The sequence below is a fragment of the Podarcis tiliguerta genome (genome assembly GCF_965153285.1).
Source record: "Podarcis tiliguerta genome assembly, chromosome: 3".
In the NCBI taxonomy this organism is placed as follows: domain Eukaryota; kingdom Metazoa; phylum Chordata; class Lepidosauria; order Squamata; family Lacertidae; genus Podarcis; species Podarcis tiliguerta.
Window position 1 is genome coordinate 34,898,245 of NC_139536.1, and position 25,710 is coordinate 34,923,954.

The window sequence follows — 25,710 nt, forward strand, 5'->3', positions numbered from 1 at the left end:
CATGCCATCTTCTATGCCTAACATTGGTCCACATGTGGGCTTCGGGTTCATAAACTGCATTTCAGCTACACAGCAAAGAAGTTGTTTGCCTTTGCCCTCCCAATTTCAGTGCTTTGCTCTTATAGATAACTCATTTAGGCGAAGGTGATGATGATGGCAATACCATATTTTAGTGACAGAGCATTCTAGAAATATGGACCCTGATCTAAAAGAACACAGCAAAAACTTCAACATGCCCATGCTGAATTATATCTGACAAAGCATTTCACCCGTCAACATTCATTATCCTTCTTATGAAAAGGAACACACATTTACTCAGCTTTAGCCCTGGGAAACACAGCACCTTTATTTGATAAAAATCTAATTAGTCATTAAATGCTTCTTCCTCTAAATCAGGGTGGTAGGAGTGGGGGCTCTAGGAGCCCCACAGGCCTCTCTGTCTGGGCTATGAGACTCTCTAGGCCACACCTACCCCTGCTCCACATCTCTCTTCAAATGCTTTAGACAGGCTAGAATGTGATAGTCGCTCTTGCTTGACGGGATGGAGATCTGCGGGTATGTGGAAACCTTTGGCTTTTGTATGGCTTGAATGTAGCCTATTGTACAAAGAGCTACCACTTTTAGCTTTCAGCCCTGCCCACCATTGCCATTCCACATCCCCAAAGTTTGCCTGAGTGTCGGATGCAGCCTGGGAAAATTCCCACACCTCTGTTCCATATGGTCAGTTGTATCTTGCAGTCTGATGCCATTTCCAAGCACAATTCAAAGTGTTGGTGCTGACCTTTAAAGCCCTAAATGGCCTCGGTCCAGTGTACCTCAAGGAGCATCTCACACCCCCATCATTCTGCCCGGACACTGAGGTCCAGCACCGAGGGCCTTCTGGTGGTTCCCTCGCTGCGAGAAGCCAAGTTACAGGGAAACAGGCTTTTAATGTTTAATAGACTATTGTATTTTAGTATTCTGTTGGAACCCTCCCAGAGTGGTTGGGGAAACCTAGCCAGATGGGCGGGGTATAAATAATAAATTATTATTATTGTATTGTTATTTAAACAAGGCTTTTTGTAAAGCCACCCTTTTCAAACTACCCAGCTCAATTAAAGAACAGAAAGTTTCTTACCTTTTACGCCACGATGGGAGAATAGGAACTGAGTAGCCAACCCAATTAGCCTAATCAATTCCCCCTTTGCCCCACCCTTTAACCTTAATACCAGGATGTTAACCTGTGACTTAGTCCATTGGTTGAAAACAGGGTATATGAGCATTAAGTTCTCATCAGGAATAGGACTGAAAGTCCACAACAAACCTGAGAATTAAAGGTTTCCTGCTGGGCTTCCGGAGCCTTTTTATTTCCTAATTTGCTTAATGATGCCACAGACCTAGTTAAAACATTGCAAAAATGCAATTTATGCTGTGCTGGGTCCTCAAGAGCACATGGTATGTTACTGATATGTACTGAGAGAGCACACCAGGGGGTGCAGATTGTCAAGGATGAAATCAAAGAGGAGAGCTGGAATCAGAGGCAATGGGAGATATATATTTATTTCCAGTTATATGATTCATTAATGTTATAGTGCTCGGGGCAAACGCAAGATTAATTTTATTAGACTTGGACCAGAAAAACATGTAGAGCTGTGAATCCTGGAGATTGTGGGAAGCCTCTCTGGGAGTGGGGATTAGGAAAAAAAATCAATTCTACTTGAATTTCATGGCAAATCTATATAATTCACACTTTCTGCAAGTAAGCGAACCGAAGCACAGTTATCCTTCAAAATTCAAACTTCTCCAAATTATGCAGTGGGATCCAGCAGCCATGTCATGTGTACAAGAATACACCTACTAGGGTAAAACTAGGGCATGTATGTGCATGAAAACAACATCCAAAAATACTTCATAGTAGGGGAAATGGTTTTGCAGAAATGTGTACTTTAGGCAAAATTGCAATCAAGGAGAAATTTGCACTACAATCCTGATGAATTTTCATGAGAACTTTAAAAAAAAAAAAAGCACGAACTAATGAAGAGGCATGGAGAACTCAAGAGTGGGGGAAAATGGGGAAAATGAAATGGCCAGGTTTGTCTATCCTTACCTGGGAGGCAGAAATAACTTTCATGAGTGGGTAGCAGCTCCTCATAGTAAGTGTCTTAATTATGGTTAGGAATCCCCATTTCCCCACCATAACAGAAAGTAAGAGAGCTCTATGAGTGTACAAGAGCAGATCAATCCTTTCCCCTAACTTCCTTCCTTTGCCAGCACTCCATGTACATCTGTGCAACAGGCATAATAATAATTAATAATAATAATAGTTTATTATTTATACCTCACCCATCTGGCTGTGTTTCCCCAGCCACTCTGAGTGGCTCCCAACAGAATAATAATTATAATTATAATTAAATAAGCAATAAAACATCAAACATTTAAAACTCCACTAAACAGGGCTGCCTTCAGATGTCTTCTAAAAGTCAGATAGTTGTTTATTTCCTTGACATCTGATGGGAGGGTGTTCCACAGGGCAGGCACCACCACTGAGAAGGCCCTCTGCCTAGTTCCCTGTAGCTTCACTCCTCACAGTGTGGGAATCGCCAGAAGGCCCTCAGAGCTGGACCTTAGTTTCCGGGCTGAACGATGGGGGTGGAGACTCTTTTTCAGGAAGGGTTGTTGTTGTTTAGTCGTTTAGTCGTGTCCGACTCTTCGTGACCCCATGGACCAGAGCACGCCAGGCACTTCTGTCTTCTTCATGGACCAGAGCACGCCAGGCACTTCTGTCTATTTCCTGTCCACATCAATGTCCACAAGTTTTCACCCAAAAAAAATCCCTTCCCATTTCTGTCTTAACTGCATTTTTAAAAATATCTGCACAACATAATTTACTTTTAAATATTTATTTAAATAGGAATGCTCTTTTTTTATTGGTCCCTTTTAAAATATATTTTAACTCAAAATAAATTCTGATACGTTTTTAGTGCTAAGAAGCTCGTTGGAATTTTTAGGAAGTGTGAAAGCTGGTGGAGAGCTCAGCTCTAATCAACACATTAGTCTTGGAGGTGCAAATCAGGTCAGTTTGTATCGGAATTTGCCAAGCCTGAATTGCCCATGAATCTCAGAATAGGATAAAGAGTGGGAGAAGTGACAAAGTGCCTGGACTTGAGCAGAAAATAATGTGCTCCTTGCCTATTCAGTTTGCTGAGAATCTTTTGAAGCAGGAGTTGAGAATTGAATCCAGCCTGTGGGCTAGATCCTTACTTTCCCCCCATCACACCCCCTGCAGGCCAAGTCGGACAGGTGACCCAATCATCTTGAAATCAAAATGCACAGGCAAAGGCACAGATCTACACTTTTCAAGTACTTACAAAGCAAACATCCAGTGTGATGTACTCACACGCTTGTTCGGTACAGAAGAGAGGAACGCAAAGGCAGTGCCTGTATACTATTCTGATCTTGAGTAGACAAGCAATGTAGAAATCAGAATGGTGCCTAGCTAACCTCTGAGCTCAGCTGTGTACCAAAAGTGAATCACCACATGGTTGTTCCAACGGAAGTGTCAGGCTTCGGGGAATCGGCTTCCTCCCCCCATGGCAATAGATCAGAAGATCAAAGAAAGGAACGTCTTACCAGTTAGAAACTTTAATAATCACAGCGAGAGAATAAAGAACACATCTCCTAGAAATGGCAGTGCTCCCAATTAAGGATCACACCCCCTTTCGTCCCTATTAATCTACATCACTCCTATGTTTTGTAATCTGAGTTTGTAACCTCTATGTTTTCTGTTCTGAGACTTTCTGATCTGTTCTTAACCTTGGGCTTTCCAGAGTCTGTGAATCTGTTAACCCTCTTTCTTCTAGTGTTTCTTGTTAGGATAATTAGCCCGGTGCTGCCAGTAAATCTTCCCAAATTGATTTATTGGCTCCTCAGTCCAGCACGCTCTGCTGCGTGAACTCTTGCTTCACTCCTACAGCAGTAAAACACCTTAGCAGAATAAGCGCAGCATACGTGTGATAAAGGCTTAAATTAAACGAAGGCAGATTCTTTCCTTAAAGTCTTTTATTGCTCCGATAACATTGGCAAAAATCCATCAGAGCTCAACTGCATCTCTGCCAGCTCCTCTCACCGAGCGAGCTGCTGACACACTGACACTTTCGCTTTCACAGCACACAAAGAACATTCCAGTCTGCTCACGTCATTTCCTGGCAGACGTCCCAGGAAATCCCTCCCCTTTAGAGCCGAGGCATAGCAGTTTACCTCATTACTGCTCCCAACACCCCCTCTTGCCTCGGATCGGAGGGTAGAATCGACCCTTGGTCGTTCCAAACCTAAACCTACGCAAAACTCTCCATGTCTCTGGAAGGAGAGTGGCTTCGTTAAGCCATCAGCTAGGTTCTTTGCAGAGGGACAATACTTCAGTGCTACTAATCCCTCTTGAACGCTTTGACACACATTCCGAACTCTCAGTGCTTCACAAGCTACAAGCGTTCTCTGAGCCTCTGCTCTACACTGTGGTTGCCCAGTCTCTGTGGGTTTCAAATGGTAAACCCACCTGCAACCTACTGCCTGTTTGCCTGGTGGCAGTTCAGTGAGTGAAAACACACCTAGATCTTTCATGGACTTCAACTCTTTGTCCATTGCCTTGTGCCACTCAGCTGCTTCTTCCTCAGGTAAACTCTGAATATCCTCAAAGGACTCAGGTTCACATCTAGCTGAACCTACCCAGACACCTGAAGCCTCATACCGATCAGGAGGTCTCCTTGTCCTCGCTGATCTCCTCAGTGTGACTCTTGGTGACACTGCTTCTTCTTCCTCAACCTCAGCATCTTCCCCCTCTGACCTGCTGCGCCTTTTGGGCTTCACAGCTGGCTCAACGGGTGAAGAAGGCTCACTCTTTGGTTCAAGCTTGACTCTTGTCAGAGGAGGTGTTCTAGGTTCCCCCCTCTGAGGGAGTCTAAGTTGTCCCTGTCTTGGACTTTGTTGCTCTGGACCTTGGTCCCTTGCAACCACTTCATCATCCTCCTCTTCAGCGTCTGAGTCATAGGACTGTTGCATAACCACCTCTGGGTTTGCGTGCAGACGCTCCCAGCCTGCTTGCTCACAAAACTCTGCACTATTACTCACAACCAGTCTTGACTGATCACCACTGGGGTACGCAAACCTCCAGGCCTTTGAGCCAGGTTCATACCCTACAAAGATCATTTTCTTTGCTCTTGGCTCGCCTTTTCTGCGTAGAGCCTTTGGAATAAGCACCCAGGCTTCACAACCAAACACACGGAAGTAATTAACCTTGGGCTTTTTTCCATGCAGTAAGAAATACGGTGTATTTCCCACACTAGAGTTGTACACTCTGTTCTGCGTATGTACCACATACTTCCAAGCTTCAGACCAGAACTTTTGGGGTAGCTTTGCATCCCAAAGGATTGCAGAAACTGCCTCTTGCACTGTCCTGTTTTTCCTCTCTGCCACACCATTCTGTTGCGGAGAGTAAGGAGCAGTGAGTCTGTGGCTAATCCCCTGTTCCCTGAAAAAGTCTTGCAGAGCTGATCCAGTGAATTCCGAACCTCGGTCACTCTGAAAGCCACGCACCTTGGTGGAATACATCGTCTCCACAGCTATGATCCAATCCCTAATCATTTTTGCTGCCTCAGCTTTGGTTCTCAAAGCAAAGGTCCAAGAATTTCTCGAAAAATCATCAACCAGAATCAAAGAAAACTTTGACTTCCCCAAAGATTCCACCGCCATTGGCCCACACAAATCTGCATGAATTAACTCAAAAGGTTGTGTGGTGCGTCTCTCTGATTTCGGATAGGAGCAAGTTACAATCTTAGATTGCTTACATGCATTGCAATCTAAAAACTTGTCACAACTCTTAAAGTCACACCCTTCAGTTAAACTTGGTGCTTTTCTAAGAAATGCCCACCCCAAATGAGCAAAGCGTCTATGCCAAATATGAGCACAACCATTGTGGGGCGCTACATTCACACATTGCCCCTTGGCGTCCTCTGCGTCTTCTTCTCCTGTGGACAAAGACAGGTTAACAGTAAACAAATTGTCTTTGGCATGCACTGTATAGACATGTTTGCCATCCTTGTAGAATTCGCACTTGTCACCTGCAAAAGAAACTTGAAAGCCCTCTGTTAGCAAATCATGTACACTTAACAGACAATTGGTCAAACCAGGCACTGCAAAAGCCTTAACTTCATGCTTAAGAAAAGGACAGTAAAACAATCCAGTCTCAGTCAGTCTCTTTCGGCTTCCATCCGCAAACGTCACATATTTTTCAGTTTCAACTGGCCTGCAATCTCTCAGCAGACAGCCAGATGTCACTAGCGAGTTCGAGGCTCCACTGTCAATCACAACAGTCAGTGAGTTGTGTTGTTGACATTCCTGGGTCGCCATAGCAACAACCCTCCTCTCACTGCCCCCTTGACTAGGGTCTGTGTTGACTTTCTTCACTGCAGCCTTTGTTGCAACTCTCTCAGTTGCCATGGAGACTGGACTTCTCTCACGCAAGTCCACCGCTCTTATCAGTCCTTTCGCCAGATGTCCGACCTTGAAGGCTTTCTCTGTAGACAGCTTCCCACGGGAAGGTTTCTGTGCTCCTTGGAGTAACCAGCTGGTGGTAGTAGCCTTTGGAGAAAGAGGCTTCTCTGCGCTGTTGCTTCTTTCTGCCCCCCCACTCTCAGCACCGGGGCTCCCAGGTCGATAACCTGCACCCCCTCTGGTGGGTCTGGTGGGTCTGGGGTTCTCCAGCTTGGGCTTGGCCCCTCTCCAGGCTTCTCAAACAGACTCATCTCAGCATCAAAGCAGCTCTCTGCAGCAACCACAGCAGCTCTGCTGCCCCCCTCTCTTGGGAGCTTCTCCCAGCTGCTCTCAGCTGGGCTCTCAGCGCCATCTTGGCTCTCTGCCCCTTCTGGCGTCGCAGCGGCCACGTCTTGGCTTAGGCCTCCCACTCCTGCTTCACAAGCTTCTTGGAGTGCTCGCCACGCTGCACTAGGCCTTCTAGCCTCTCGTACCAGAGGTAACAGGTGTACGTCCACGTTTTCTGCTAGAAACGCTAGCACACGCTGCTCTGCTGCTTTCTGCACCTCTGTGCTCTCTGCTGCCTTCTGGGGTTTCTGGACAACACCCCACAAACCTGCCCCCACTAGGGAAAGCTCCACATGAAAGCTCCACGCCAGCCACGTGCTGGGGGTAAGCTTCTGACATGGCAAAGGCTCACAGCCAAAACTGTGCTTCAGAGCCATCTTCTGCCCTTCTCAGCCCCTTTCTACTCACTCAGTCTCTCAAAGGGGATATTAAAGTTTTCTGAAGCTGCCTGAGCCATGGCCCTTCCCTTCTGTCGGCTTATACTCACTCAGCCAAAACCGGGAGTCTGTGGGGCTGTTGGCTCCTTGCATCTTCCCTTTGAAGTTCCGGCAAGCGATCTTGCACTCCACAGCATCAAAGCCTTTTTCCACACGTGCTGAAGTCCATAACCTTGTTAGGATAATTAGCCCGGTGCTGCCAGTAAATCTTCCCAAATTGATTTATTGGCTCCTCAGTCCAGCACGCTCTGCTGCGTGAACTCTTGCTTCACTCCTACAGCAGTAAAACACCTTAGCAGAATAAGCGCAGCATACGTGTGATAAAGGCTTAAATTAAACGAAGGCAGATTCTTTCCTTAAAGTCTTTTATTGCTCCGATAACATTGGCAAAAATCCATCAGAGCTCAACTGCATCTCTGCCAGCTCCTCTCACCGAGCGAGCTGCTGACACACTGACACTTTCGCTTTCACAGCACACAAAGAACATTCCAGTCTGCTCACGTCATTTCCTGGCAGACGTCCCAGGAAATCCCTCCCCTTTAGAGCCGAGGCATAGCAGTTTACCTCATTACTGCTCCCAACATTTCTTCACCTAGCTGTTCCCCATCCAGTATTTCCCAGCTTCTGCTTTCTGAACTATGCCCCTCTGCAAACCACTATTCCAAATCTATACTGTCCTGCTGCTCCTGGGAAGATTCAGGAGCAACAGCAGCAGGGAGAGGGGTGGTTGGACTCGATGGCCCTTGTGGTCTCTTCCAGCTCTATAATTCTATGGTTCCCACCATTACCCCTCAATACAGCCCTCCTCAGCACGGTCCCAACAGGAAGGACAATGGCAGTACAGTGGCCCATCTAGTCCAGCATCACATTCTCACAATGGGCAACCAGGTGTCTGTGGAAAACACACAAGGAGGGTTTGGGCACAAGAGCACTCTCCCCCTTCTGTAGTTTCCAGCACCTGGTATTCAGAAGCATTACTGCCTCTGTGGAGGCAGAACATAGTCCTCTCCTCCATGAATTTGTCCTCTTCTAAAGCCATCAAAGTTGATGGCCATCACTTCCTCCTGTGGGAGTGACTTCCATAGTTACACACCGTGTAAAGACTTTCTTTTATCTGTCCCAAATTTTCCAACATTCAGCTTCATTAGGGGTCCATGAATTCTAGTGTTACGAGAGAGAGAGACGAAAAAAAATTCTACATTCACTTTCTCCATGCCATATGAATCTGAAATATGAGCACTTCAGGTTGAATGAGAAAGTATTCAAGCACTCTGGGAGTTAACAAATAAAAGCAAAGGTGGTGCTCCCATGTCTGAAGAGGATGATCTACTTTTCATGAAGTTACCCAATCTCAAGACTATTTTTGAGACACTCTCTGAAATAACCCTCCCTCCTCAAAACGTATTGCTAGTCGGCTGTGATTGATGGTAGCTCTTAAGAGTCTTCACACCTAAAATCAATGCAGACACATTTTCACTCTGGGATATTGATGACTCTTTGATTATCCCCAACATACGCAGCTGAGAGAGGCCACTCCAATTCCTGCTTTGCTCCATCACACAGTGCATCCTTTCACAGCTGCTCTGCACTCCTGGTACTGTTAATCACGGAAAGTTAGCCGTGCAGGTGTGGTATCAGGGATGAAATAAAGAGTCCTTTAAAAAGTGGTAGCTGGGCAGGATTTGATAACATCCCAAGCATTTTAGCTGTAATCTGGGTTGGTATCCCCATGGGAGCTCAAAACTCTGAACAATCTTTAATTGGGGTTTCCACGTTTCAAAATTACTAGCATTTAACGAGAGTGGAGATCTTGTGATGCACTGTGGAGACAACTACTTCTATGTCACTGGATTGGTGACTGCTTCTAATCCACATGCTTCTGAAACACAGATCTGATCCTGCATTGATATTTTAAAATGTTACCTTCAAAGCATGAATACAACACTGAAGGGAGAATTCACACTGACCGCTGAACTTGACGATGCCACAACTACTCTCCCATATTCTTAGATTCAGGAAGGCAGGTGTACAGGTTTAACTCTAATACTCTTGGTATGTCTGGATTTGCAATTAAAAGAAACCACGGCTGTCATGGTTATTTGCTCAAGCAAATAAACTGGGTCCATTTAGGAAAGGGATGACTCAATCTCTTAGATTCGTTCTTGCTCAGTTTCTCAATATTCCAATTTCAAACTCAGTTCTCCACATTTCTGCATAAATCTCAGAATTTTATAAATCTTTATTGGATTGAGTTTTCATCTCCAAATCTTGCATCCATTTTTCATGCCTGTCCATAGCCATTTTCTCACCAAAATTCTGATTACAAGGGTGGGGACAAATCCCCCCTCCTGAGCCAACTTGGCCAATGCCCCTTGTATTATGGTATACAGCCTTTTGGAAGTATCACACTGTCCAGGAATGGCATTCATATGCACATTTTAAACCAGATTAGATGTGATGCTACACTTGCTATGGTATCCTTTTTTAAAAAAATCCCTTGCAGGTATGGCGCAAATATGGTCAGGAATGTGGCATGTTTCCAGAGGGAGTTAACCCTTTCCATCCCATGCTTTTGATGAAAATTGCTGCACCACAGCTTCCACTAGCACCAATATCTGCTTTCCTCCCTGGGTGAATAACTGGTGCAGTGGCCAGGGTCATTGGGATTGTAGCAGAAGAGGAAAGGGTTAAAAACCATCCTTGCACATGGCAGTCATGATGAAAATCATCCCCATGATGCCTTTAAAACACACACATATCAGCAACAACATCAGCAGCAGCAGCAAGTAAGAGCAGCCCTTAGATTTGCATTTAGCTATGGATGCTATACCTCAGTTCTGCAGTGATATGCTTATTAGGATCAGAGGCCTATTTGTATAAACATCCCAAGTCAATAAGACCATTTCCCCAGTTGGTAGTAGCTATGCATTCCATTCCCCTGACACAAATATTCTTGCAGTTTTGCACTTTGTGTAAAGACACCAGAAAAATAGCAGAGCTCATTTCATAATATTATAAATAATACAAGCAGCTTTCTATCACTTTCGGTCACATTACACATTTTTGTCTTCTCTTTAAAAAATACTTCTCTAAAGCTGCTTCTTTCTTGAAGCCATAGACCACAGCAGGATCCTTTTCTCAATTCCATCTACTGGCGCTGATCTCTTCCCCTTCCCTGTCATTATTATTCCTTCATCCCTGAGTTCATCTTACTGTTGCCATCTCTGCCATATAAATCCTCTGAGGCGGGTGATCACATCACTTCTGGGCAACACCTAGCACACAAATGAAATAGCCGCAAAAAGCAATAACTGGATTGTGCCTTTGCTGCATAAAATAATGCCTCATTGAGAAAGAGCAGCGGAAAGGGAACAGCTCATTAACAAGCTTACTTGTTTATGCTTCCACATATTTAAGTTCTTTGGGGAAATTCACCAATCACTAAGAACAAATGCGGTGTCACTGAAGAACAATATTTGGTTGCAAGTTAGACCTAGCAATTCTTGTGGTGCTTTATTGCAGAGATCATGGCACTGTGCTCTTCTTTTGCATTTATCCCAAGCAGCTAAGCGAGGCACTGCTAATATTTATGTAGCCAGCATGCACATGCACTTAATAGTTTGTGCTAGTAATCTCCTTATTGGGGAAGGTGATGACTTTTGCTCCTTTATTAGAAAACTCCCCTGCCCAGAGTGACTGGGGAGGCCAGGCGAGATGGGCGGAGTTTAAGTAACAAATAATAATAATAATAATTCTAAGCATGGAAGAAGCTATCAATTCCATGACTGGCCTCCTCCAACGATGTATTACTCACCTGACTAGACCACTCATGCAAGCAGCTGTAATTGCATGAGTATGTCGGATGCTTGCAACAGCTTTCTGAGATAAGGTTGTGCGATTGGCTTGTGATTAAAGATTGGTATCAGCTGGGCCCACTTGGTGCACGAAAACTAGGCAGCAATCATATCATTTACCAAACTTTATTGTTGGAGTAAAAATGAATTCACTTTGACATTAAGTATTCCCAGGGAGTGCTGCAGAAAGTAAAGGCAAGGGGAATGGGGGGAAATCAGTGGTGGCTTTTAAAGAAAAGTTGTTGTTGTTGTTGTTTAGTCATCTTAGTCGTGTGTGACTCTCCATGACCCCATGAACCAGAGCATGCCTTGGAAATGTTCACTTTCTTCTCAAAGCTTCTCCTTTTTATGTCCGTGGAGTTTTCTTGGCAAAATACTGGCGTGGTTTGCCAGTTCCTTCTCCAGGTGGATCACATTTAGTCTAAACTCTTGGCTATGACCTGTCCGTCTTGGGTGGCCCTGCATGGCATAGCTCAGAGCTTCCTGGAGTTATTCAAACCCCTTTGCCATGACAAGGCAGTGATCCATGAAGGGGTTAAAGAAAAGTAGAATCATGTAATTGGAAGGGCCTCCAAGGATCATTTAGTCCAACCCTCTGCAATGGAGAAAAGCAGTTTGGGTAGGGTTTGATTTAGGACGGTGGTGGGGAACCTTCAGTCTAAAGACCACATTCCTTGATGGAGAGCTTTTTTGGGGGCTGCACACCATTGGTGAGAGAGCCAGAGGCAAAGGTGAGCGAAACAATAGATTGGGTTCTTACCTTTGTATGGTTGGTTGCATTTCAGCCATGCAACAGTCAGAGGTTTATACACAAACACATCTGCCTATTCTGTATCCAGGCAAGCAAGAGCATGATGACAATTCAAGGACACATCCCAGTTCAGGAAAAGCCAATACAGAGCAGGACTAGTAAGGGATGTGGCTTGGAGAGAGATGTAAGTGGCCTGGGCAGCAGGGATGTTAGATAATTCTGATGAAAATGGAACCAGGGACAGAAATGACCTACGTTAGCATTTTTTTGTCTCATGTTCAGACTGGAAAACAACACTGCAAATGCGGTAGATATTTGCTATTTTGTTTCCATGCAATAAACAGTGTGTGTGTGTCCCCCATCCCACATTTCCAGTGTATTTCCTCTGTACCAAAATGAGGAATAACATAATGACATCATTCATTATGTAAAATTCTGCTACAGCAGACAGCAAGACAAATGGCATAGTTTTTGTTGGGAGAAGAATAGCTGAATGGATATGGTGCTGCACCTGAGGAATACAGGAGGGAAAGGAAATGGATGCCTTCTTCCATCTTGAAGGCCAGAGAGAGAAGCTTAAGGTTCCCCCACCCTAGTTTAGAATGTGGGTACAGGGGAGAGAGAATAAAGAAACCTCAGACAGTTTCAAGACATCTGTGGTGGCAACTCCATGGAATATAAACACAGAATATTATGTGAAACACCACCTCTAGCTTTCTGCTTTGTAATCAAATGGCAGAGAAGTCCTCAAAGAATTCAGCACGGCTTATAAGGAGTGGCTAATTCATATCTCAGATGAAGGTGGTGCGAATTTAAAAAAAGGATTAAAGTATGATTAATCCTAAGCAACTAGTTTCACACTTCAGCTAAGGTAAGGAGATGGAGCTGCTGCTTGCTTAATCCTGAAGTGTGAATGATCTCTTCAGTCACCAGTAGAGAGAGAGAAAAATATTCATTAATTTTATTTTTCCATGGGGAAGAAAAGAAAATATTTATTTATTTATTTATTTATTTATTTATTTATTTAACAAGCTCTCTCTCTCACACACACATATATATTGCATGACTGTAAGAAAATATCTAAATAGTTTAAACCATAAAATAAAATATTGAAATTATTTTATGATTAAACCCAACAAGAGTTAAAAAGAAAGAAAACACATGTAATTTCTGCATACCTGGATATACTTGTCTAAACAAAAATGTTTTAAGCCAGGCATCCCCAAACTCGGCCCTCCAAATGTTTTGGGACTACAACTCCCAGCATCCCTAGCTAACAGGACCAGTGGTCAGGGATGATGGGCATTGTAGTCCCAAAACATCTGGAGGGCTGAGTCTGGGGGTGCCTGTTTTAAGCAGATGCCAAAAAGAGTCCAGTGAAGGTAGTCTTGGTGTCAAGTCCACCAGTTTTCCCAGGACAGACATTACATTTGCCAGCCCATCATTTCCAGGAACCCTTCTGGGTCCCTTTTCCAAAATTGGTGTTACATTGGCCACTTTCGAGTCCTTGAGTATGGAGAGTGATATTAGAGAGCAGTTACATATTTTTGTAGTATGTTAAGCACCCTTAACAAACTGCGTTTCCCAGGAAAATTTTGGTGAAGCCAAATGTAAGTTGTGGTTGGGGCCTAAATAAAGGTCCATCCTAAATAAAAGTACTCCCACCACTTTTAACTTTTGCTCCATGACTGTGGGCTTCCTCCTTATTGCTGTCTAGCTTCATTATACAGATTTCTTTCTCTTCAGAGACCCTAGAATGCAATGTATTACCAGATGGAAATAAGGCTCATTGGCTATGAAGGAATACTTCCAACAGTTCTATCATTAATTTCTGCCCTGGAAAGTTTTGTTACTATCTTGTAACTGAAAAGTATGGCTGGCAACTAATACTTGAGGAACTGCTTCTATATATAGCATGCTGAAGAACCAATCTTTAGTTTAAAATGCAATTTGTGAATATGCCCTCATTCCACAGATTTTGTTGCTGTAGATGAGGAACAATAGGGACAGTGGTGAGGAGAGAGCTTTATCTTGTTCTTATTTCCACTCTGAGTTATTCTTAATATGCAGCGCTACATTGACAGGAGACCCATGTAGACTTCAGAAATCTACTGTACTTATTAAGCTGCCTGTGTTAAACAGAATCTCCTGTTATTCTACAGTTCTATGTTTGTATCTGTATGGGCCACATTGCCTACTAGGAAAAATTAGAAGCTGCCTTATACTGAAGCAGAGCATTGGTCTATCTACTTCAATATTGTCTACACCAGGGTTTTCCAAACTTCGGTCACTAGCTGTTTTTGGACTACAATTCCCATGATCCCTGGCTCTGCTAGGTAAGCATGATGGGAGTTGTAGTCCAACAGCAGCTGGAGACTCAAGTTTGGGAAACCCTGGTCTACACCACTGGCATTCAATAGGTAGGCCAGAACCCACTAGTGGGTCATTGCCTGATCCAAGGTGAATTGCAACGGGATGTAGGGTTGCCATATGTCCTCTTATTCCAGGACATGTCCTCTTTTTCATGGGTATGTAAAATGAGAGTCGTCATAGCAATCCATAGTTAAAAGTAGAGGTCGGAAAATGTGTCCTCTTTTTTGCTCTTCAATAAACATAAACAGGAGCAGTACCACTGTGCAAATATATGGTAGAAGATTAAGAAATGGATCTTCAAATACATGTTTAGTTTATAAGTAGGTCCTGGGTCTAAAATGGTTGATACCTAGTCTATGCAGGCTGACAGTGGGTCAGGATTTCAGACAGGGGTCAGATCGTAGGCAGCTACTATTTATTCATGACTGTTTGTTTCTTACATTCCTAGATGGGAAATAGAATCTCAACTAAGACTCTACTCTCCTTCTGATTGGAGAAAAGGTTGAGAGCAGGAGTCAAGCTATAAAGGAGGATACAGTGGTACCTCGGGTTACATTCGCTTCAGGTTACATATGCTTCAGGTTACAGACACGCTAACCCAGAAATAGTGCTTCAGGTTAAGAACTTTGCTTCAGGATGCGAACAGAAATTGTGCTCTGGCAGCGCAGCAGCAGCAGGAGGCCCCATTAGCTAAAGTGGTGCTTCAGGTTAAGAACAGTTTCAGGTTAAATACGGACCTCCTGAACGAATTAAGTACTTAACCCGAGGTACCACTGTAGTTTGTTAGAAGGTTATGAACACTGAGATTCAAAGCGCTGGAGTGGAAGAGCTACAAGAGAGTAACGAGGCCCAAACAGAGATCCTGAACAGTGTAAAGTGATAGGCAGCAGAGTCAGGCATTGGAAAAAATGAGCCAGGGAAAAAACCCCACAAAGGGACCCAGAAATTGAATCAATGGGTGCAAGTTGATAAGTATTGGTTAGGGAAACAGTATCTGATAGAGCAGTGCTTTTTTTCAGGGGCTACTCAAGGATACCCAGCACTGGCACCTCTTTTTTGTTGTTGTTAAAAAGTGTAGCAATTACTGTAACAACTTCATGGTGAGTACCTGCACCTATTTATCTAGAAAAAACGTACTGGATGTGTTTATCTCTAGTTTTTTTTTTATTTGCTTCTATTTGATTGAACAGCTACTCCAATCATAAAATTACTTTTTAAAGAAGTCCCCCCCCCTCAAAAACTGCTTACTGTGTTGCCTTTCTTAAACTTTAACTAAAAGTACAATTGGTTTTGTAAAAAATAGGTTTGTGGCCACACTTAAGTGCCTTGCTCTTCTACGCAACACAAGGAGTAGGTGAGGACGGTTAAAGTCCGTAATGTTAAAGGGCTGTTTAGTGGAAGAAGTCAGAGAAAAATAAAGATGTCCGCATGGTGACAGCAGCAAACGTAACAAGGAGGGGGGTTTGGTTTGGCTGATTGACTTGTCTCACTTCCCACTCACAGTTCAGGCTACAGCCTATGCTGTCACAAAGGCAGAGCTCTAGAAATGACAGTTTCCTAAGAAGAACTTGCTGATTCATCACTTATTATGTAAGCTGCCTATGTCAGCTGGATACATATCCAGTTAGAAACAATACTCTGCTTTTCTTATTCCTTGATCAGCATGGGGTTGTGGGTTTGGTTTGGTTTGGTTTTGGTTTTTGTGTGTGTGTGCGCACACAGTATATATATTGTATACAAAAGAAGTAGTCTAACCTCCTGGCTTTTTCTTGTCCCATTTTAACACCTTTGTCCTTTCAGCCAAATTAACAAGAAAAGGAGAGCTAGGTAGTTAGATCTTGGATGCTTACAGGATTATAACTCAGTGACCCAGTCATGTCTTTAAACCAAAGGAATTGCCCCTTGTTGAGTTTCTATTGCTAGGTTAATAAATGAAAACCACTTTCCGGATTTATAATGTGTGTTAACATGGATTTAATCCCAGCAGTAATGTTGGAACGGCTAGACCCCCATGCACCATTCAAGGATACTAGTGACCTTGAAGGTCAGAGTTAGGAAAGGAATGAAGGAGTGCAGGGACACCAGAGGCTGTGAATATCAAGTATTTCAGGATTTTGGATAATATGTGTTCTACTGTAAGGAGGGAGGGAGGGAGGAAAAAGAGTATGATGACAGAATTGGTAGAGGAGACATATTCAGAGATGAACAGCTAAATGTCTTTTGACTTAGGCATTTGAGGAAATAAACTAAGATTTAGATATTTCCTTCTGCTGCTGTCCAGTGCTTTGGCCCCCACCCACCGTACTAACACTACTTTCCCATCACATTTTAAACTAATGTTGCTGTTTTCTTTCCCCTAAAGGATGATCCCTGCTACAAACAAGGCTTTTGTGGTGAACAACCTGGTATCTGGGACAGGCTATGATCTTTGCGTTCTGGCCATGTGGGACGACACCGCCACGACGCTCACCGCTACCAACATTGTGGGCTGCGCCCAGTTCTACACCAAAGAGGACTATCCCCAGTGCCAGTCCATGCACAGCCAGTTCCTAGGGGGGACAATGATCCTGATCATCGGAGGCATCATCGTGGCAACTCTGTTGGTGTTCATCGTCGTACTCATGGTCCGGTACAAGGTTTGCAACAATGCCCCGGGGAAGATGGCTAACGTTAGCAATGTCTATTCACAAACTAATGGATCCCAGCCTGTTCAGAACGGGGTCCTGCCCCAAGTCAACCCCAAAGTGGTGGTAAGGAACGAGCTCATGGAGTTTAACTGTGAGTCTGCACACAGCAGCATCTCCTCTTCTTCTAGCTCTGTGAATAGTCGCGACTGCGATGGCTACAGCCTCCAAAGTGAGCAGGGCACATTGTCCAGTAAGTGGAGGCCCCCATCGAGGTCAAAGCACAACAACATTGATCGGCTCATGGGAGCCTTTGCCTCCCTGGAACTGAAGTGTCAGAAAAAGGAGGACACAATAGACTCCAGAACTTCAACAGTGGCCCATCACTCAGACAAGGAGCCACTGCTGGGCCAGCATGAGTCCAAATTCCGTAGCCTCCTCATGTTGCCACTGGAGGGTAAAACTAAGCGTAGCCATTCTTTTGACATGGGAGACTTTTCCACCTCTCAGTGTTGCAACTACCCCAAAAAGATCACAAACATTTGGACAAAACGCAGCCTGTCAGTGAACGGCATGCTTTTGCAGTATGACGACAGTGACCTGACAGGGGCGAGGGGAACTTATGGGAGCTCGGAGTGGGTGATGGAAAGCACAGTGTAAATAAGAGTGGCCCTCCGTTCCATTCTGAATCCCTCCAAGCATAACAGAAGTCCATGATTGTTAAAAAGGCCATAAACGTGATGGGAGAAACACACAACACATGTGCGCGCACACAGCCGTATATCGGTCAGATAATCAAGTTGGATAAGAGAGGTTATGAAATGTTAATAGGTGTGTGTGAGAGAGAGAAAGAGAGAGTGAGAGTGAGAGAAGCTGATGAAATGTATCCAACACATTCATTATGTTTGTGTGAATGTCTCAAGGAAATCACGGGTGCATTCCTGGTGAACTGTCAAAAAAGCTTAAATGAGGATTAAAAACAGGTTAAGCGGCATATGTTTCATTCAGAGAGGAATTCCTTCCCTCTTCTTTTTTCTAAAAAGGAGACTCCCATGGATATAAAGATGACCTGAGGATAAGCCCAGCTGCCACTATGGTTGTCCAAGGACCTTCATCAAGACAGCATCTGGAGACAAAGAGCATGCGTGCAAACCATCTTCTCGGCTTAATCTCATAATGGAATCAGCAACACGTGGAAATTTTCTTGCCATGGTTTGGCTGAGGATTTTTTTTTTATCTCTTTCCTCCCAGAAATAATAAAAAGGTCTCTGCTGTTTATTTTTATTGCTTTTCTTTCCTGCACTAAATTAAGGAAGACCAGTCAATTAGTGAACTGCACACTTGTTTTCCTCTTCTAATCTTTATATCAGGTGGGGAAAAGAAATCTAGGAGTTAATATTTTTTTAGATTCCCCCTTTGTCCATTCCCTTCATGATCCTTTGTTTGTCAGTGTATAAGGAGGCTGCAGATAATTTGGTCAACTGTCTGAGGGAGTTTGATGTCTGAGAGGAGGGAGGTAGAGAGGAAGCCAGTTTTCATAATCAAAGGGTGGGGGGAAATGAAACTGTTTTGATTATCTCTTCATAAATCACTTCCAGCTAAGGTTAGGCAGTTTCCCTCTGTTCAGCTGAGCACGAACAATGTAGACTTGCATACCCTTTCCAGAAAACAAACAAGCACCGTTCTTGTGTGCTCAGTGCCACCAAATGGCATGTAGCAATGTCCATCAAAACAAGAGCAGAAGAACTTGAGATCTCTAGGCATATTGTGCAGTGAAATGTTTGATTAGGGGGATGTTTCCAATAAGCCATGGAAAACAAGATGCTTTGCAGAATAGGTGGTGTCCCATGTTTAATTGTTTTGGTGCTGCTTCCCTTCCCTCACCAGTTTCACATGCCCTTCTCTCATGCCAAGATCCTCGCTCTTTTGAGATCAACTGTTGTGGCTTGCAAACTAATCACCAGACGCATTTGCAGGCACATCGCTGCAAGACCTGGGATTGCTGAGGATATGCATGTGCAACTTCACTAAATCATGACAGCTGTGAAATTTGCAGTACTTAATGGCAGCAAGAGCAACCAGCCTTTAATTCAGATATATTTTTCTGTATTTATTTGCTCCCAGGAATCATTCCACTTGGAAACCATTTCTGAAATTGCACATTATTTTTAAGGGATGTGCTGAGAAAGGTGGCAAAGGATAGAAGAAACACACATACACACACAAATCTCTATGTATTTTTTTTAAGAGAGAAAAGCTCAGAGATCTATTGTGACATGGCTGTGTATTTGATCTTGTTATTCGTCATGTTTCCTATTTGAAGTTTTAGAAAATGACATCCCTGTGAACAAAATATTTTCTTTTTTCTCTCCCTCTTTTGCTACAAAATGTACAGTAAAAAAAACTTATTGGGAAAAATTAGCCTCTTTTCTTTCGTTCATTTATTTTGGTGACCTGTTCTGAACACTCAACCAATAATATTTCTTTCAAGTGGAATAATAATAATAATAATACATACATACATACCTGTGGTCTAAACCACTAAGCCTCTTGGGGTTGCTGATGGTAAGGTCGGCAGTTTGAATCTGTGTGATGGTGTGAGCTCCCATTGCTTTGTCCCAGCTCCTGCCCACCTAGCAGTTTGAAAGCACACCAGAGCAAGTAGATAAATAGGTACCACTGTGGTGGTAAGGTAAAGTTCATTTCTGTGTGCCCTGCCACTCGTCACAGTATTCTGTGCACCAGAAGCAGTTTAGTCATGCTTGCCACATAACCCAGAAAGCTGTCTGCAGACAATTGCCGGCTTCCTTGGACTGAAAGTAGAGATGAGTGCCCATAGTCAAATTTGACTAAACTTAACCATCCAGGGGTCCTTTACCTTTACCTTACCTACTGTCAATCATGAGATTACTTGAAGATCACAAGAGCTGCTACTTTTGATCCATCAGTTACCTCTTGTGGTTAAAAGGAAAAGAAATGCAACATAGAACAATGTTTCTTTACATGGTTGTAACATAAAGATGATGAAAAGATCACGACTTTTCCTGAAGTCAGTGAGAGCTATCAATTTCACAGATCATCTCTACCCCAAATGCAATATGTCATTGGCTAGGCGCCTGAACTTCCCAGCAGTCCCCTTGGTGACCAGCCCAAATTCAGTGTCACCAACAAACACAGTGAGTGAAAATGTGAGTTACCAGATGTGTTCCCCTTTTGAAGTCTACTTCAATGACATATAAATGACAATTGCTAAGCTATCCTTAAGGGTGATTGTGGGAGGTGGAGGGACCACTACTTCCTATGGCTTAAATGGGGAGAGTGTTCAATGCAGGGGGAGGCTGAGCCAGTGCAAACAGGGACTGAACAGTATCTCACATATTGTGTATTTTTGAGAGGATATTTCCGGAGACCTTTCACAGGTGCCATAAGATGTACAGGCTGGGCACACTTGCAACCCATATATATGATGACCTTTCATATATATGACAACCCCATATATTCCATTCAACAAACTTCTAATGTGGCTGTCCCCCACCCCACAGACTCTCCAAATCTGGACAGTCAATTGAAAATTAACCACATATCAACTACACAGGCCGCTGTGTGTATAGATACTGCTACAAACCTCCCTGTCCAAATGTCCCTTACTATTCTTCGGACAATTGCTTCCCTGCTTAGTGTATCTATATCAATCTGTGATTATGTTTTCTAGTGTGTGTGTGGGGGGGGTAATTGTAATAAAATGAAATTGCATCCTATCAGCCTATAATTCCATAATCATAAGGAGAAAATGCAATCACAGCAATTGCCTTTAATTGTATAAATTGTTGCATAGGATTATACAGTGGTAGTGGTTTTTAGCCCTACATCAATTATTCATTTCGCAGGAGACTACTACAGTATCTGATACCCAGTTATACAGTCAGCTCTTTTTTGACTCCCAGGGAGCCAATCCTTAATAGTTACTTTCTTCTGAACACTTACTAAATGTTGCTATTTGTTTGTTTAGATTAACCGCATTTACTGAAATTATTCATGCGCTGCTGTTTTCCTAACTGTTTTCCATGCCTCTGCGTGCAAAATGGCTCCCTCTAACAATCCCTTTTGCAGAAAGAAATGATTATTTCCCACTGGGGTTAGTGTATTTTATAAGTCATCAATTTATAATTTATGAAGAGGCTGAGTTATCTTCTCTAAGACGAACAGCACCGGAATATTTTCATACCAGGCAGTTAATTACTGACTGTAATGGATTATGACTCAAACCACAAAGCGCATGTCTGAAAGGAGAAACTAGAGAGAGGAAACCGGTCTGGGACGCACTGCCGTTGCCAGACTCTGTGCGGCAGGAATGCCAGATGTTGTTCAACTACAACTCCCATGAATGCTGATCACAGGCTATGCTGGCTGGAGCTGCTGATTGGAGCTGGAGTCCAGCACATCTGGAGGGACACAGGTTGACCATCCCAGTGATAAAGGATGCTGGTAAGATTTCCAAAAAGGTAAGAGAAGTTGCTTAGTAACCCACACACATCCATCTGAGTGTTTGATACAATTCAATACAAAAAGAACAGCAAACCCTGAGAGGTTGGTTAGGAGATAGTGATGAGCTGAAAATCACTCACTGAGCTTCATGGCTGAATGGGGTTTAGAGTCTAAGCACTAAATGATGATGGTGATGATGAGGATGATGAATTTGTACCTTGCCCATCCAACTCGGTTGCCCCAGCCACTTTGGGCAGCATCCAGCAGGGTATAGAAAAACACAACAACAGAACATCACACATTAATAGGTTCCCGATACAGGGCTGCCTTCAGATGTCTATGGAAGGTTATATAATTATTTATCTCTTTGACATCTGAAAGCAGGGCATTCCACAGGGTGGGCACAACTACTGAGAAGGCCCTCTGCTTCTTGCAGTGAGGGAACCGCCAGAAGATCCTTGGAGCTAGACCTCAGTTCTGGGCTGAACAATGGGGGCAGAGACACTCCTTCAGGTATACAGGGCCAAGGCCGTTTAGAGCTTTAAAGGTCAGCACCAACACTTTGTGATCAGAAACATACTGGGAACAAATGTAGGTCTTTTAGGACTGGTGTTATATGGTCCCAGCAGCTGCTTCCAGTCACCAGTCTGGCAGCTGCATTCTGGATTATTTGTAGTTTCTGAGTCACCTTCAAAAGTTGCCCCACACAGAGTGCATTGCAGTAGTCCAAGCAGGAGATAACCAGAGCATGTACCACTCATGGTGGTTATCATAAACGCAAAGATGGTGAAATACCTGAAGAAATCTCATCAGCAGCCATGTCACAATTAAAAATAAATAAATTCTAATACATGATGGTTTCCAACTTCCTGCCAAAGGAACTGAGCCTCCCTAGGCACAGAAGAAGTTACACTGGGACAAAACTAATTCCACAAGGAGAGATCTTATACAAATATAAGACAATACTAGTCCTTTGTAGGACTAACAGATTTCATGGCCTGGATTGCATTTCCCATGTCTATGGATGAAACCCCATGCTTGATTTCTGTGACTGATTATTTCAATTAGGACCATTTGAATTATTCAGGGTAACTAAATAATGAAATAACCTGAGTCCACTTATGCAGAGACTCCACTCCCAACCTGCAGGAGTGGATTTATTGTCTATGAGCATTTGCCAACCACTGCTACTCCTCCCCAGCCCCCTGAGTGAATTACGCTTCAGCCCAGGCGAAGTTTGCAATTTGTTCACTCTTCATTAGTGCCTCCAAAAAGCCCTGTTGGGGACCATTTAATGAAAGGAAGATGGAATTAAAAAACAAGAAAGCTAAAGAGCCACATTGGTCTTGTAATGTTCACTTTCATGAGGAGAAAGGAAAGCATGTACTGAACTCATTTTTAAACAGAGAGAGAAACAGACAAAGAGCGACTCTAACTCTAGCAATTCCACTTCAAAGTTACTGCTGCATCTTTAGTGACAAAGTTAATATGTTCATTACACCTGGCACTGATATGGCTTTGTTGTTGTTGTTTAGTCGTTTAGTCGTGTCCGACTCTTCGTGACCCCATGGACCAGAGCACGCCAGGCACTCCTATCTTCCACTGCCTCCCGCAGTTTGGTCAGACTCATGTTTGTGGCTTCGAGAACACTGTCCAACCATCTCGTCCTCTGTGATATGGCTTACATCTGGTATAAAACTTCAGGCTAAATTCCCTGAATAAACAACTTGGGTTTCCAGGTGCCAAGTGCCAAAGTTCAATCGCTTTATATTAGCTATATTCCCACAGAGCCTCCTTGCAATACTGAGAGCCGGTGGCTTGTAGTGCGCACTTGCAGATAGGCAATCTCCCATTGGCCAACTGGTTGGCAGCCAGGCAAATCAGCTGAAGGTGGCCAAACTTGCTACAAAGCCCAGAAGCAATTTTGTGGCCTGGCAGATTGGGCTGCCAAATAACAGGGACTTGGGAGGAAAAACTCACTGACTGAGTCTAGGACTAGGAAACACATCAATGTTGAGGGACATGGAGGAGCCAGGTTGGAAGAAGGAGCAGAGGAAGACCTGTAGCCTATGGGTTTGCAAAGGAAGGTACATCTTAGGATTGGGGAGTTACACAGTATGGCAAACAACAACCAGAGTACAAATAGTTTAGTAAATATTAAGGAAAGATCTGTTTCATCAGAGGTGGGGAACCCTGTAGCCTGAGGGCCACATTCAAGTTTTTGTGAGACACATGCCATTGGTGGATGAGACCAGAGAGAAAACCAGAATGAATGGAGTAACAGATGGATGGATCTCTTACTTCTGCACAGAAGGCTATATTCCCACCAAGCAAAAGACTGAACTTCCCGCACATAACCTCCACACGCACAAACACATTGCCCATCCTCCACCCAAAAGACATTATCACAGTTCAAGGGTAGGGATGTGGCCTGAGGTGAGTCCCAACGGTTGGATTGAGGGCCACAGTTGGCTTCCAGGCCTGAGATTTCCCACCTTTGAGTTAAATAGGTATTTTTTAAAAGCAAAATTTATTTGTGTCAAATGCTTCTCGGTCATCATTGCACTAATTACCCAGAACACTAGAAACAGAGAACCAGTTTATAAAGCTTGCAATTGGCAAGAACACTATCTCTGGCCACACCTTCACGACACGTTTAAAGCCCTCTTATACCACTTTAAACAGTCATAGCTTTCCCCAAAGAATCCAGGGAACTGTAGTTTGTTAAGGATGCTGGGAAATGTAGCTCTTTGAGGGCCTCCTAACAACTCTCAGCTGTAGTGGATAACCATGAGTGTTTGGGGGAAATGTTTTGAGGTTTTTACTGGGGTTGATGGAGTCCTAGATTAATTTTTGTTTAATGGGAGTGATGAAATGGGGGGATTTCTGCATGTGTAGGTTGACTGAGATATGAGTGTATTAATGGTTGTGGATTTTGTGCACGTTTTTCACTGAGCGGAAATTTATTGAGCGAACAGAATTCTATTTTGCGAACAGCGATGTATCATCTGTTTTGGTGTTTTATATGGTATTCCTTAATTTTGTTGTCGCATTTTCTGAGAAAAACCCGTTTGTGATTTTTCCCCTGATGACCCTTGAAATAAATTAACAGTCACTAAGGTCTATAGAACCACAAAATATCTTTACAGTAAAAAATAAATTCCTAAGGGGGAGTAGTTAGACTGGATATAAGACACTGACCATTGGGCGGGTGATGGGAAAAGGGCAGGGGCATGGAATCCTAAACAGAAGAACTCTGCAGGTTTTTGTGGGAATGCTAAGGATAGTAGGAAAGGATATATTGATTAAATATTGTCCTTTCTTTGAGGTAAACATTATCCTTCCTTCACTCATGCTAATGAGTCATGTAGCAGAAAAGATTCCCTTCAATACAGCAGAAAGCTAGTTTGCTGATTCGTTTGAATCTCTTTAGTCAAGCAATCCAGTCTGGCTTGATCAGACTGGATTATTTCTTGTGTCCCCTTTGATCCCTCTCAAAAGAATAAAGACACAAGAGTATTTCCTTAAAAGTAACAAGAAGTTTACCCACGTTCAGTTCACAGTATGATCCCTGAAGGCAGACTTTAGCTTGTAGTTACAGAACATAGTGTGAGTCAATCCTTTATGGGGACTGAGCCCATGTGCTGCCTGCTGAGAGCCAGCAGGCAGCAAAATACATTAAGAAAATAGCATCAAGAGAACAAAATGGCTGCAGCAGAGCAGCATGGCATCAAGAAAGAGAGATGACTCCATGAAAGATTATGGAATCAGCCAGGGTCACACCCATCTCCCTGGTCACATGCAGGGGGAGGACTCTCCAGACCAGTGGAACAGGAAGTTATACTGACTGGAGTAACATCCCCCTGCCTGCGTCCACTCTAGGGAAACAAGGAATGTTGTATTTGACTGCTCCAATGGATTACACCCCACAGTTTTGTTGCATCTGCGATTTGTAACGCTTTGAATTGGAAAGACCCTATAAAGTGGGCCACACCTATTTGCTATCAGCATCCAGATTAGAGAAGATGATCCCAGATCAAAGCTTTTTTCATATGGGAAAAATAAACCACCTCAGCTGTGCCCTTCGACATGAAGGTCAGAGGCTCCTTCTTGTGGGACTAAATGTATCAACTTTAATTCAAAACTTGTCAGGAGGAAGGTGCTTGCTTCAGCACTGAGCTGGGTTAATTGTGGCTCTAATTTACACAACTGCACTTTGTCGTGGTGAGAGGAGTGACACTGTTAAGTAATAATGAGAGAGTCTACACAGGCGGAATAATAATTATGGATTGAAAAGGTTACAGCAAAGAACCTGGTGAAGCTAAAAAGCTGCT

General features: G+C 43.5%; 1 protein-coding gene across 5 annotated transcripts in view; it reads left to right on the plus strand.

The window, feature by feature from the left end:
• The window catches only part of LRFN2 (leucine rich repeat and fibronectin type III domain containing 2), a 250,447-nt gene extending 231,187 nt beyond the window's left edge, over positions 1-19,260 (plus strand). For all 5 annotated transcript variants that reach the window (XM_083434462.1, XM_083434459.1, XM_083434463.1 and 2 more), the window contains one exon: positions 16,630-19,260. In XM_083434462.1, coding sequence (XP_083290588.1) covers positions 16,630-17,551 — 922 coding nt within the window. In that variant the 3' untranslated portion in view covers positions 17,552-19,260. The remainder of the gene's footprint in view (positions 1-16,629) is intronic.
• Positions 19,261-25,710: the final 6,450 nt, after the last annotated feature.